This window comes from Morone saxatilis, unplaced genomic scaffold (genome assembly GCF_004916995.1).
Source record: "Morone saxatilis isolate NCDOM2014 unplaced genomic scaffold, NCSU_SB_2.0 Contig19, whole genome shotgun sequence".
Lineage (NCBI taxonomy): Eukaryota > Metazoa > Chordata > Actinopteri > Moronidae > Morone > Morone saxatilis.
Window position 1 is genome coordinate 13703775 of NW_023339751.1, and position 14190 is coordinate 13717964.

A 14190-nucleotide genomic window follows, 5' to 3' on the forward strand; every position below is an offset into this window, starting at 1 on the left:
ACTGAGTGGTGAATAAAATGAGTCGATAAGCCCCTTCCTATGTCTTCAGAAACAATAGGCCTAAACATTTAAGCTATTGTTTGGTGTTAAGGAATTATCCAAAATGTGCCAGGCAAGCAGGACAGATAACCATGTTAGGAGAGTCATCGTCAGCTGAGCTGAGAAGCAGAGAGGCAGAGAGAGAGATTTTTCTTTTGGGTGCTGATAGGTGGGAATGAACATGGCTCTAAGCATGGAATAAATGATGGAATGATAAAGTGAAGTGAATAATGTGATATTGAAGTATTAGCAGAAAGACTATTTTCAGTGACAAGATAGCTGCAGTTTTGTGATGAGTAGGTAAGTCTGATAATTGTGTTTCAAGTTGAGTATGTCTTTGAAGTGCACTTCCTTTTTATGTCATGTATGGTGTGTGCAGCCTAGTTAAAATCTTAAGGTGCTAAGCAATAATGTACAATTATTTCTTTTTATGTTGTAAACTGACAGATGAAAAAGCAGAAGACAACTGGTTGATGTCCGTGGGTTTCCACAGTTGGACACTTCCAAGCGTATCAACACCTATCAATGAGGTAAACAGGTTGCACTTATCTGCTTACATAAGGTCTTATGGCATAGAAAGTTAGTAAACACTGTTTCTGCAGATACTGAGTGGATACACTGCTGCACTCAGTTCACTTATGTTATTCGTTACTTGAAGATGCAAATGTTTTTGCCTCAAGGAAGAAGACATTCTAATTTTTACATTTTCTGAGAATGCTTGTTGAACAAATTGCTTTTTGAACTGATTGTTGTTATGTATATTTCAGCCAGAAATCTTTTTCACTGTCATCACTGTCAACTAAAAATACAAATAATACAAATTATGTAAAAACTGTATGTCTGAATATGCTACAAAATACTGTCTCTTCCATAATTATATGATGTTTGATCTCTGACTTCCATCACTCCGGTTTACATTCAAGCAAGAGACAAAATTACTCACTAAGCCAAATTATGTTTGCGTAAAACTCTCCTGATATTTGGGTCTTGGGAATGTGAGCCAACACAAGAGCTGTTTGAGGAAGATGTTTAATTGTTTGCCCTTCAAACAAGGAGAAAGGGAAAATGTAAACCAACAAGATATCCTGTGAACAAAAGCAGCAGGAAAGTATGTTTAATTCAATATTTGTATCTAGTATCTACTGTGTGTTCAAAGTTTGATTTTATTTAATTTTATTCTGATTTGAAAAATCAAAATAGTAGACTGGTAGTGTTTTTTTTTTTGAGAAGACAAATCTGGATTGTTCATTTTGAATGTCATAGATAATTTGTCCCCAAGTGCTGCCCATCAAGTTACACATTGTCATGGCAACAGCAATAGATCAAGAAACAAGTCAAGCAGGAGAGCCGATAACAAGTCCTTCTAACCACATCACAGCGGCTAATATCTTTGTATTTGCACTCTTTCTTGGTTTCGTTGGAGTTACAGAATCTTTAAGTTTGCATAGGATTCAATTGCACACTTTGAGCACAACACTGATATGAAGCTTTTTCTCTTTTCTCTGTCTTTTCATAGGCCTCAAGTAAGGATATCACTGCTTCACTGCACAGGAATGTCCTGTCACGGGCTATGTGGTGGGGGCAAGAGGAGAAGGAGAGTGTGTCCCTTAAAGCAATAACACACGCTGCCTGCTCTCAGACTGCAGATAGTGGAACTTACAGTGGCGCTTCCAACCTGTTCAGGACTGCAAGTGTCCCAGATGTGGTGGGAAGGAGTCCAAAGCCAGCTTTTTCTTCCATTACCATTACAGCTCGGAAGGTTTTGCCATCACGTTCCACCTCACAGGACCCTGTGTATCCATCCACACTAACACAGCATGTGAAGGTATCACCTCAACCAAAACTATCAGGAACTTTTGGAGGAAAAGCCTCATCCATACCCACGAGAACAATGAGAGTGTCAAACTCTCAACTGGATGTGTGCAGACAGAAACCTACGATTGTGATGCCAAATGAGGTCAGACAGGCCTACTCATCAGCTGATGGATTGGCAGTGAGAGATCGAGGAAAGAGGAAAGAACAACTTGTACAACGCAGACTGAGCTACACAGAGGTCGACAGAAAGTGGGACGTGATAGGTGGCTCATTATTGAACCTGTCCTCACAGCCTTCCTACCGGTCGTGTATCCATCTTGAGGTGCCTCTGAGGTCAACTAGCTCTGTTGTGTTTTTGGACAAGTCCCTCTCTATTTCCCTTGTGGAACTAGAAGGAAGAAGTGCAGGTCAACCCACTTCGTACAGGTCCACCCTGTCTGTTCGCCTTGGTGTCTTATCCTGCCGCAGATCCTCTACAGATAACAAACCAGCAAAAACAAATGAGGGTTACAGGAGACCTAGAGCAGGCCATAACAAACGCAATGGTCGAGAAAGTGGTTTGGGTCATTGTGGAGGCCCTCTATCAAAGCATCGGGGCCGCAAGGTCGAGCAAATAGCACCCGCTCATGGTGTTAACAGCAATGCTGATGATTCAGACACACAGCGCCACAGCAATACTTTGGGATTATTGTCATTCAGAGGGCCCAGCCCCTCAAACACAAAGGCTGGAAGGCAGAAGGGGAATGCAGATGAGGCAGCCTTTCCTTCACGGAGCAATTTCAGACACAGGCAGCACACTTCCAATATAGGCCCAGGTATGAATTTCATCACTTTGCTTCAGAAGTGAAAATCTAAAGGACCCACACCAATTGATCTGTATATTCCTTTTAGTGACCAATATATTCTTAAGCTGTTGTAGATAAGATCACATTTCCGAGGCGTACCAGCAATCTGAATGTGGTGCCAAGGTGGTCTTAGTTAAAGTTTCATTTGTTTCACTCTCACTTTTTGATTTATACACCATGCATTGTTAATAGAACCACACCCACCCACCACACTTCTCTCACTGTACATTCACACTCTTTAAAATAAATCCCAACTGGTATATATACACTCAGTCCAGCTGTAGACTAAAATAAAGAACAAGCACTTTGATTTATCCTCCTCTGACTTCCAACACTTCTATTTAAAATCTTAAGTTAGCAACTGCAACTGTATATATTAAAACTGTTTTGCTTAATCTAAAGATAGGCTGAATTTGCATGATTTTGAACAATCTTTTTCCAGATCTACAAGTAAGGAAAAGATTAAGGTTATATGAGGGCTGTATTAAGAACTATAATTTGGTTTGTGCCACTGAGGAGCTTCAGTGATTAATTGTTGGTGGCAGACTCTCTTTGGGGGGATATAAATGGTAACTAACAAAACATAGTAGTCCTAAAGTAACAGTTCCGGATATGGCAGTCCATGTTCGGTCTTCTGAAAGGTAGCTAAATAATTAAATTATGCCATCTCAAAGGAATTGCTCAGAGTTTTGGGAATACGCTTATTTGCTTTCTTGCCAAGAGTTAGATGATGAGGTCAATATTGATACATGTCTGTATGCTAAATATGAAGCTACAGCCTGCAGCAGTTACCTTAACTTGGCTTAGAACACTAACATTAGAAATGGGGGAAAGAGGCTCATTCCAGCAGTAACAAAACCCAGCTACCAGAACCTCTAAAACTCACTAATTAACACATTATATCTCGAAAAGTGTAAAAGAAAAAGACAAATGAAAAGTATGGTTTCACACAAGTTTATGTGATTTCCTGGTTGCATGACAATCACTGATGACAAGATTAAGGAAGTCACTGTGTCTGGCCAAGAAATAGTCCAGCTAGCTGTTTCTCCCTGTTTACATTCTTTATGCTAAGCTAGGGCTGGCTGTAGCTCCATATTTTACGAATGGATGTGAGTGGTACCGATCTTTGCATCTAACTCTCCACAAGAAAGCAAATAATAGCATTTTATTTCTTTAATATTAAGTTGTAGTGTAGCAGCAAGGGTAAGCTTAATGAAGCCATAAGTCTCTAAACAGAATGTAGACGATGGCTACTGTACCTTACATGCAGTGAGTAGACCTATACAGTACTGGCAGTGGACTCACAGCCAAGAGGACTCAATAAATGTGATTTCACTGCCTGAAGGCACTTACATGGGCCGTCTCACAAAAAAAACAACTGCAACACTTAATTATTAAACCACTATCTCCACTCATTACATTTTCTGCACCATCCGACAGATTTTTCTCCTGTGTTTTCTTATTTAAACTTTTGTTTTTCTTTCACTGGGCACTTCATTTATTGTGATGCCTAAAGGGCAAGACATATCCTGTGGCAATAGCTTGCCCAGCATGGCAACATTACATTTTTGTGTGTGCTTCCTGGAGCAGGTGATGGTGCTCTGTCTACATGCCACGTGGTCATGGCAGGTTATTCAGTGGAGATATATATTCCACAGAAGGTAGAGGAATGGGGTTACGGGTGCAGAATGGATGCACTGTCATCTTATACATTATTCATAGGCCACACTCATGTTCCCTCTGGGTTTTTTTCTCCCTATGAGTTGTGGGGGTAGTGTGTGTGTGTGTATGGGCATATGGGTGCGTGTTATAGGGTCAGTTTGAGGTCTGTTCATTTCCCGCTTCTCCAGATCATAAAAGCTTAGATGGAACTCGGAGAATTGTGAAAATTGTGCTATAACTCAAAGGGGAAGAATACATCCATCTGGATTACATCTACAGTATCAACACCACATAATACATAACAAACAGCAAAAACAGACCTTTGCAATCAAATGTCACAGTCATTTCTCTTCTTTCTGTGTTTCTCAAGTGGACTCTAGAACATGGAGCAAGCGAGCAGGGAGTGACAAGACAGAGGAACGACAAGACCATAACTGTTCTACGGAGCCTCAAAAAGTCTCTGCTTTGGACAAAACCTTTTCCCAACTGAAGGCGGATTCACTGGACGGCAAAACCAAGACTCTCAGCCTCAAAGTAGGAGCCACATTTCAGTTCATATTTCTGTTAGGGTTCTTTCCTAAAATATTACTCTAACTTATTTTATATCACCTACACAATAGGATCAAGCAAAAGGATCCCAAATCAAACCTGAGCTTGAGGTTGAAAATCACTTACTGGAATTTTTCTGTAGCTTTTAGCCACATCTCTGGGCCTTCATCAACAGATTTGCTTTGCTAAATTGTCATGGAAATAGATCAGTTGTTATCATGGGACCGGAATAACAAATGAGCATATATGTGGGGGAGGTTGTAACCTGTCTCTCTTTAGGGATGGACTCCCTGACAACTGAGCAAACTGAATTTAATGTAATTGAGGTCACAGGATCTGACTGAAAGCTCCATAAAATGTCTATTGATTTAGCATTGCACGTCTACATACTATAACACTGTCATTCTCACAGCAGACTGTTCTTCTAAATCGATCATTCAAATGTCGAAAATTGACACTAATCTTCCTTGTTAAAATCTGGCACCTACATTACCCACAATGCAACTCGACTGCCAACAGTTCTGTTAGAGATACTTGTACTTGTGTTATGTTAGTAGAAGCTAATGTAGCCTTTAGCAGCTAGCCTCATGCATAGATGAGGAGCAGACTACAGAGGTCTGGTAAATTCTTTTTTTTTTAAAAAGACATTGACTCAAGTGACATCACTTGAGGCAATATATTAGATTTTGTCCTGCTCCCTCTGGAGCGGCAAAGGCTTTTTACATCTTTACATGTGCAGTAGTTCTCCCCAAGACCTAAACCTAAACAGATGTTGATGTGTAAAAACTTTTTTTTTTAAGTATTATTTTTTGGGGCTTTTATTGCCTTTATGATAGAGATAGACAGGAAAGGGTGACAGAGAGAGGGGATGACACACAGCAAAGGGCCACAGGACACATTTAAACCCTGATCCACTGCAGCAAGGACTCAGCCTTGGTACATGGGTCGCCAGCTCTACCCACTGAGCTAACCAGGCGCCCAGAGTCAACCTTTAAGTGGATCTTGTGCTAAGAATTTACAATGTGCTAAGTTAAGTAAGTTCATTATTCCTACTGATAATATTTAACATATTACATTATATTTTATGCAGGTTCAAATAAGACAATTATGCAAGCCCCCACTGCTACTGCTTTTGATCCATCAAAATTAAGGACTATCAAAGATTCAGTGGAGCGGCTTAGGATGCAAGTACCACAAAGAATGATTCCACAAAGTACAGAACCGACTGACAACCTAAAGGTCAATTATGGAGTCATGAAACTGCCATGAAAAGCTGTTTAGTATTATACTTATAAAGAGCAACTGCAACAGTTTTATTATAGGATATGGATATAGAATATATATATATATATATATGGGACCTTAATAACCTTAGAATTATATATTAGACTATTTCAATTAAGGTTTCCCACACAAAGAATCTCAATGTGTTTACTCTTGAAATAAACATTATCACAACAGAAGCATCTCTTGAGGGGAGATTTTTACACTTTACACATTTTTGCTTTAGTTGGTGTTTGTCACAGCCTCTACCTAGAGGGGGTTGACTGAAAGAAAATCTTTAATAATTACACAATTTTCTTTTTTTCTTTCCGTCTTCCTTTTTTTATTATTATTTTTTTTAGTTTTTTGTTCTACCCACTTATCCCATGTAAAACATTTGATCTCAGGCAGTGAGGGGTAAAGATCCAGTGAGGTTTGTGAGGCTTTCAAAAGGATTCAGAATCCCCCTGTGAGTAAAGCTCTCTTACCTTTATCCCCTCTAAAGCTGAGCATAATATTACCATGTTGCCTACACCTCCTAGCTATTACAAGGCTGTGAAGAGGATTCTCCAAGGTTAAGGAATAGATTAAGGATATTCTAACCCAATGAAGATTTTTTTTTCTTTCCACAAGGATTAGTGTCTATGAGTTATTCTGCAATCGTCCCACCAACAAGCAGCTTACTGTATATATCCCTCTCCCCACCCCAGGAGGCTTTGGAGCTCTTCAGGCCAGACTTCATCAGCCGATCTCAGGGTCGGTTGAGGAGGCTGGAGCAGAGGGCTCTGAGAAGGAGAACGCTTCAGGACTCCAATCCAGACCTGGAGCAAGGCCTTAGGGAGAGTAACTACAAACAAAAGAGGAACTGCACCACACCGGATCCACTTAGTGGTAAGTGCAGCTGAATATCTCTGCCAAACCCTGGAAAAGCAAAAGTAGCCCATTAAGTAAAACACAATGTCATCTCACCGGCCAATGGACTACCAACAAAAAGATTTCAGTTGTGCTGTCAGACCACCAGCAGCATACAAACAGCTCTAAGTTATATGATAAAAGATACTGGGCATTGTGGAAGTGTGATATCCACGTTAGTCATGACAGCAAGCAATTCACAGTCTAGCACATTGAGATAGCCTCCTGGGAGTCAGTCCAAAGCAGGCCCCCATCTTCAACATCAATCTTTTACCATCTGTGTGCCGTTGTTACATCACTTCTGCAGGGACATACACCTTCATCCAATCATTGGATTGTTGGGATGAAAGCTCCTGGTATAAGGTTTTTATAGTGAGAAGTAAAACCTGACACATACTCTGGGAAATATGTAAATAAGGAACTTGTGGTCGTGTCATATTGAAACATGTTGGCTTAAATGAACATGAACATGGACTATGGACTGTTTCTCAAATAAGCTATGTTAACCTCAACAACCTCAGCTGTTCTGGGGGAAAGGGGGGGTTTTACTTATTATTCTCCTTATAGTGTAGTGGCAATTATCCAACTTTGCTCTCTGGTGGCCATTATCTAGTATTGCAGATCAGCTGAAGCATTTTTCTCTTAAAGCTCTGTATGCAGGGAATACACTCAAGTTGAGACCATCTAGAATATAATAATCCCTTGGATGTTTTCTTTTCAATTTGTTTCAGGTTTTTTTTTTACCACACATGAAACAGCCACGGACTGAACCAGGTCAAAATGCAACAAACAAGCATTTGTCGTATAGGAAAAAGACAACATCATACACATAAATTCACAAATACATATAAAATAAAATCAAACATAGCACAGAGACACACCTAAATGAAGACTTGAGACCCAGACATGATGTAAAGAGCAGTATACTGGTTATGAAAACCCTATTTATATGCAAAATGCCTAGGTTAAACCAGCAATTGTCAAAAATGTTATCCAGCAATGTATAAACATTGCCTGTAATTATATGGCTGCCAGTAAAGATGTTTCATAGAAAACAACCAAGTAAGTAAATATTAAACGATCCACAAGTACATTTCTGCATCATTGGGTATCTTACTTGTTATTTTCAAAATTCTTGCAATATCGTTTGACATTCATAAAGGTGCAGATTATAATTTCTGTGCATGAAATGCTATTATATATTCAGTGTAAACACTGTCAGAGTCTTTCTCATCTTTGTTTCATACTGAAGCTGTCAGACTTACAAACTCTGACAAGGCTTTGTTCAGTTGAGCACACACCACATCCAACATTTCTCTCAGCAGTTTGATTCTTTGTCTGCTTTGCGAAAATATGGGATTTTAAAAGCTAAACAGGGAATTTGACTGATTCTCTACAGAGGTTTGGTGATCTCAGAATTTCTTAAAGGCTTTCTGATTATACCAGCATGAACACTTTTTTTCACACATTAATCACAGAAGATTGTTTACAGCAATTTTTCTTTGCAGCAAGCCAACTGTAGCTGACATTTGACTGCTCAACCCTGTAGTAAAACATTAATAAAGACGGGAGGCACAATTCTTCAGGTAAATGAAGGGCTCTTACTTGCTTTTGGATGGTCATGGGGGAGTCATGGAATTAGGAGCCTTGAATAGCTCTCACTGGTGTCTGACTGAAGCTTAAAGTCTAATTATGAACAAAAGAGTCTTCTCAAAAGAGTCTTGGTGCTGTTGAGCTGAGCAACAATTCACTGCAGTTCAATCTGTGAGAGACAGAATAGTCAGACTTAATAGGACTGGATATGGCTATGTATGGTATGTGTGTATTTGTGTGTTTGATATGTGTCCATGCATTTGTTTGTTTGTGTGTGTGTGTGTGTGTGTGAAAGTGTAGGTGTGTCAATGCTCAAATGTGCAACTGTCTGAAAAAGAGAGATCACACACAGCCCTCAGTGTTCATTAACATATTCTAGATTCATTTACATATTAATTCCTATTTGTTATTCATATGTGTTTGTGTGTGTATGTGCATGTTTGTCTGTGTGTGTTTGTGTGTATGTGTGTGTGTCCTAGATAACCTTTTCAAGCCAAGAGAGAGGTCTATATCAGGCAGAGAGATGCAGCTGAGGTCCAGACGGTGAGTTTCCCAGACGATGTCACTCTGTCTCTCCTCGCTCTTTGGTTATTATTCAGCACAATCCATCAAGCTTGTTTGTCATATCTGCCATGCATGTGGGTTTTTGCACAAACACGATGTGCGTTCACACACCCACATACTGTATGGATACAATAGATGTTTGATGTCCAAATGTCTTGACAGGAGATATGAGCTACCCTCTGTATACCTTATCTCTTCTTTTTTTTCTTGCCTTATCTGGAAAGGCACACCTGATCAGATGATGGCCGCCCATTGTAATTTTTTTCAAAAGCGACACTATCTGACTTGGAGGATCTCTTAACAAATTGGCTGTAGTTGTGGGAGTGAAAAAGGAGTCTGTGTGAGACCTGTTTATCAGTGGATCCAGGTTTTTGCCGGCTGTGGTCTCACTAGATAATACCTTGTCTCCAGTATGCCAATCTGTTGGCATAGCTCAGCCACCCTCAGACTTCTGATTCCATATTTCCCTGCCCTGTATGAATTTAGCCTTTTTTGTGTCTGTAGGATTTACAACAAGCTGCCGGAGGTGACAAAGAAAAAGGAGGAGGAGAAAAAGAGGGCTGTATCACAGACCAACAGACTGCGAGCGGAAGTCTTTAAAAAGGTAGATGGGACCTATTTTTAGTACAAAATCTGTTCAAAACACTGATTACTTATTCAGTAGAACAGGGAGCAATTATATTCAAAAAACAACCTTGAAACAAAAGAAGCTTAAAATCCCAAACATAAAAACAATCAATTTATAACACTGTGCTTTAACTGTGTTCTGAAACCATCTCATGCTGTTTAACACTGGACCAGGGTCTCATTTTAAAATCTGAATGCTTTTTGCAAGAAATTGTGTTGATGAGGAGGTTTTTTTTGGAGCTGTAGATGTTAGTCACTGCGGTCTCCTCACATTCATTTGTCACCCAGGAGGTGGGCAGTGGTTAGGTAAAACATTTTATTATTTTTTACTTGCTTTTTAGTGTTGAAAAACAATAATACAGTCCTCTGAGACAATTCAGCTTCCACTAAACTAGGCCAGCAATAGCCGTCTTATAATTTTTGGTGAGGATAAGAAATGTTCATAACAGGTGTCTGCACAGTATATTTTATGGCAACAATATATCTGGTTGTTTGTGATTGTAATTGAATGGATTTATTTATAGATCAACAAAATGGATATGATATGATATGAAGATATGAAAAAACAAAAAACTAGACCTAAACACAAATATCCACACCGATATACCTAATGCAACAAAAATACAGTGCATATTTTGATTTATTTTGGTGTTTTTCCCTAGCTCTTAATTTTTCCAGTTATTGTAATCAAATTAAATATAGATGACACATACTCATTATGTCTAATTTAAGTGTAATTCAAAGGGGAGTTTGTGTATGTAAGCATCATTCATGAGGATAAAATGAAAGATGGTTTGACCATTGTCCAGCAGAGGTCACTGTTTGACTGCTAAACCCAGATCCTTTGTCATTTATCACATCTATCAATAAATACATGTGCATTCAACATTTAGGTGCATTCGTGTTCCTCATATTTTATGTGAAATCTGATACTTTTCAAAGATGGGTGTTTACTTCAAAATCAGACCAGGAAACTCTGAAGAACTTTAATGCCAAACATAGACCCTTACCTCATCACAAGCCTATTTCACTCTCTATACCACAGCCTGATTGTGGCTTTCAGCACTGTAGAAACCAACCTACTGACATGATGCATAAGACCTGATTCAACAAGCAGCATCCACGTCCTCCAACAGTGAGGGACATGTGGTAAATGAATGATATATTTAGGACATGCAGTGTCAGAGAGATCCATTCAGCTTCACCTCTAGTGAGCCATCACTCACTCGCCCATTATAACCTAACCACAACAATGAATTCCCTGTCAGTCAGGTGAGATGTGAAAAATGTGAAGTGTTGTAGTAGTCCAATCTCTTGCAGGTAATTACACAATGATGGCGTCTTCAGATAGATAGTGTGTGTGTGTGTGTTCGTGTGTATGTGAGAGAGAGCGAGAGAGAGATAATATATGTGGGTTCTTTCCAACATTTTATTCAACATGATCTCAAGATGATTCTTGTTCTGCCTCAGGCCTTCGACAATTTAAATTTTTAAGAAAACAGTGAATCTACAGTAAATCAGCATTATGTGGTTTACTGACACAGCCAGCAACTATAGTGCATAGTGTGACCTCAAATGTCTCTGTGAGAGAATATTTTATTTCTTGGGGAAATGGAGCAGGCGCGGCTGCTATCGTGCCAGTGTGACCTTGCCACCTCTCAAATGAAGCTATTAGCCAGGCTCAACCACAGTGAGATTGGGAGAAAAGGAGTGTGTTCCTCCCCGATAAACACTGAGTTGTGTGTGCTTTAGAGGCCTCATTTTTGTCGGAAAGTCTCTAACACACACAGAAAGGTAGAGCGCAGAGAAGAGTCACAGTGGGGTCTGATAGTGCAGGCTACAGGGTGGGTGTTCTTGAATGCTGGCTGAAATTAGATTCCAGCTGTTGGGTAGTACTGTAAAGAGGAGGGTGATTGCATAGCGGGGTGTTTGGTCAGATAGGAAGCTAGAATTATTCCCCCTACCTGGGCTTGGATACCTCAGGGGTGAGGCTGATGGAAGTGAAAGCCAATTTAGCAGCGGGAGTTGCTCCTGTGTGATGCAGAGCTGCTCTTAAGAGATTGAGGGAGGGGAGATCTAAGTGCAGATAAATGTGTTTTTGATCTGTTTTTTGGGGTGAAGTTTTCAGTACCGTTGTTGTTTTTCTTGTTTTGCAGAGACTTCTGGACCAGATCCTGCAAAGATAAGGAGACAATAAGAGGCAAATGGGGTTAATTCACTGACCATTCTGGCTCTTCAGTTCTCTCCATGTATATTAAACATGACTGTGTGTTTAATTCAGTTAATCTTCTTTGCAAATCATTGCCATGCCTGTGCATATGTATTCATTTTCTTCTATTTCTTTAAAAAAAATCCTGTTTGCTCATTGTATCCTGACTGCTTTACAGTGCAACAAAATGCAACAGTAAACAAAAAAATGTGATTTTGCTGACATTGTCAATAAGCTTTTGCAGGGTGACAGGAAGACACATTAAAAGCAAATTTCTTTATTTTTCACCAGTATTTATTTATGTATATTTGATTGACACATAACAACGATTTAGATATTTTCGCTTATGCCAATGGCATACTACAGCAAAATAAGCAATTTTGTTTTTGCAAATTATACTGTAAAAGTTTTTCTGTAGATGAAAATTTTATATCATGCGCAAGGCGATATTAAGTTTGTTTGTGTGCACACACTGACAAAGCCCAACCTTCTCATCCACCACCAACACACTTATAATAAAAAAGTGAGAATGGTTTGGCAGTTTATCTATTAAAGCATTTCAATTGTAATCTGTCTTCACCCAGTGATTAAATACAGATTAATCACATAATTGTATTCATTTCTTTCCTAATGGTTTGATTCTTTACAATCTCATTTTCCCTCTAATGTACCTCAAAATGAAATAAAGGTTTTTTCAAGGACATTCACTGTAGAAGTAGTGTCATTTTCCAGGAAATTGAGTCTCAGTGCTCTGAGCAAAGCACCTTGACTCTGTCATTGGTACAGTACTATAGGTGTTTATAAAGTGGGAGAGGGGAGAACCATGTTTCGTCATTGGCTTCACGTCTGCCTTGAGGCCTCTGTAGCCTCCCATCCGGAACAGTGGAATTCCAAGCTAATCGAACTCAGGAGACACGCAGTGCCTATGAAAGGGGCCTTTGTCACAGAGCTCTAAACCAGAGATGACATTGTAATAAGAGAGGAGACTTCTGAGAACTGCCTGGGACCGCAGTCCACATATAGCCCGTAAAGGTGACTGACATCTCTGTGGCATTTAAACAGAGCCTGTTGGGATGAGGAGGGAACAGGGGAAGGACATGTGCCACAGGTCTCAGACAAACTCACTGTATAAATACATACTGTTGTGGAAGACTTTTGACGAGCAGAGTAAATACTGACAGTGTTTTAAATCCCACACAAAATGCTAAGTTAAATGTTGACTACAGGGTGAATTTTAGTCTGCTGTTCATTCTCCTCCAGTATGGAAATGATGGACCAGCTGCCATGCACTGCAAGGTTCATGCATCCAGCAAGCAACATACTGTATGTAGTAAACGGTATTGTTATACACTGACTTTACTGATGCCAGGAAAGGCCATTTTTAAAGCGTAATCCACATGGGAAAATTGCTCTCCCGCCATGTAGGCCAGTTCCAGATGATAAGCAGAGACTGACAGGCAGTTTTATATGAGGAGAAGGGCTCCTGTCAGTCAGCCTCTCTCTCTCTGAGGCATCATGTGTCTGTATGTCACATTGCTATCTCCGCATAATGTGGACTATGTGCTCTGAGGCCCCCTCGACTGGCTTCCCAATGGCCTTGAATGACTCAGATGCCCTGAGGGTAGCGCTGATATGTCTGGCATAGAAAGGAGAACACTAGCTGACTTTATAGGACTAATTGTGTCTATTGAAGCAGTGCCACTGTATGTGTTTAGTCATTTCACCGCCACTCATCAGAATATCTTGGCCTTATGGACATCTCTTTCTATCAGCGGCTCTGTTTTCTAGGATTGTGATTGTAACAACGATACAAATAGCCTTGCCAATTACAGTCTACAATATTAATTGTATGCGGGCCTTGAAATTAGCAACAGGAAGTCACTCAAAAACACAGATAAAAGAGAACTAATTCAGTAGTAACAAACAACAAAAAATAACTGTGTTTTTTAGGGTGTACATTTTAATAAAAGCCTCCGGAGAGAAAATGAAGATACACAGACATACCAAGACACTGTGGGATTTTAGGGACATAACTAAATCAATGTCAGCTCAAGCAAAGCACTGCAATTTTTCCTTTTCTTTACAGTTTGAAGCCTCAGTGGAGTGAACCGA

General features: G+C 39.7%; 1 protein-coding gene across 1 annotated transcript; it reads left to right on the plus strand.

Annotated features, from left to right (window-relative positions):
• Positions 1–493: 493 nt before the first annotated feature.
• On the plus strand, positions 494–12757 carry LOC118329474. The gene is made up of 7 exons (XM_035663680.1): positions 494–569; positions 1556–2669; positions 4732–4895; positions 6884–7064; positions 9158–9221; positions 9747–9846; positions 12026–12757. The coding sequence occupies exons 1-7, from the start codon at positions 513–515 to the stop codon at positions 12053–12055; spliced, it is 1710 nt and encodes a 569-aa protein (XP_035519573.1). The 5' UTR covers positions 494–512; the 3' UTR covers positions 12056–12757.
• Positions 12758–14190: the final 1433 nt, after the last annotated feature.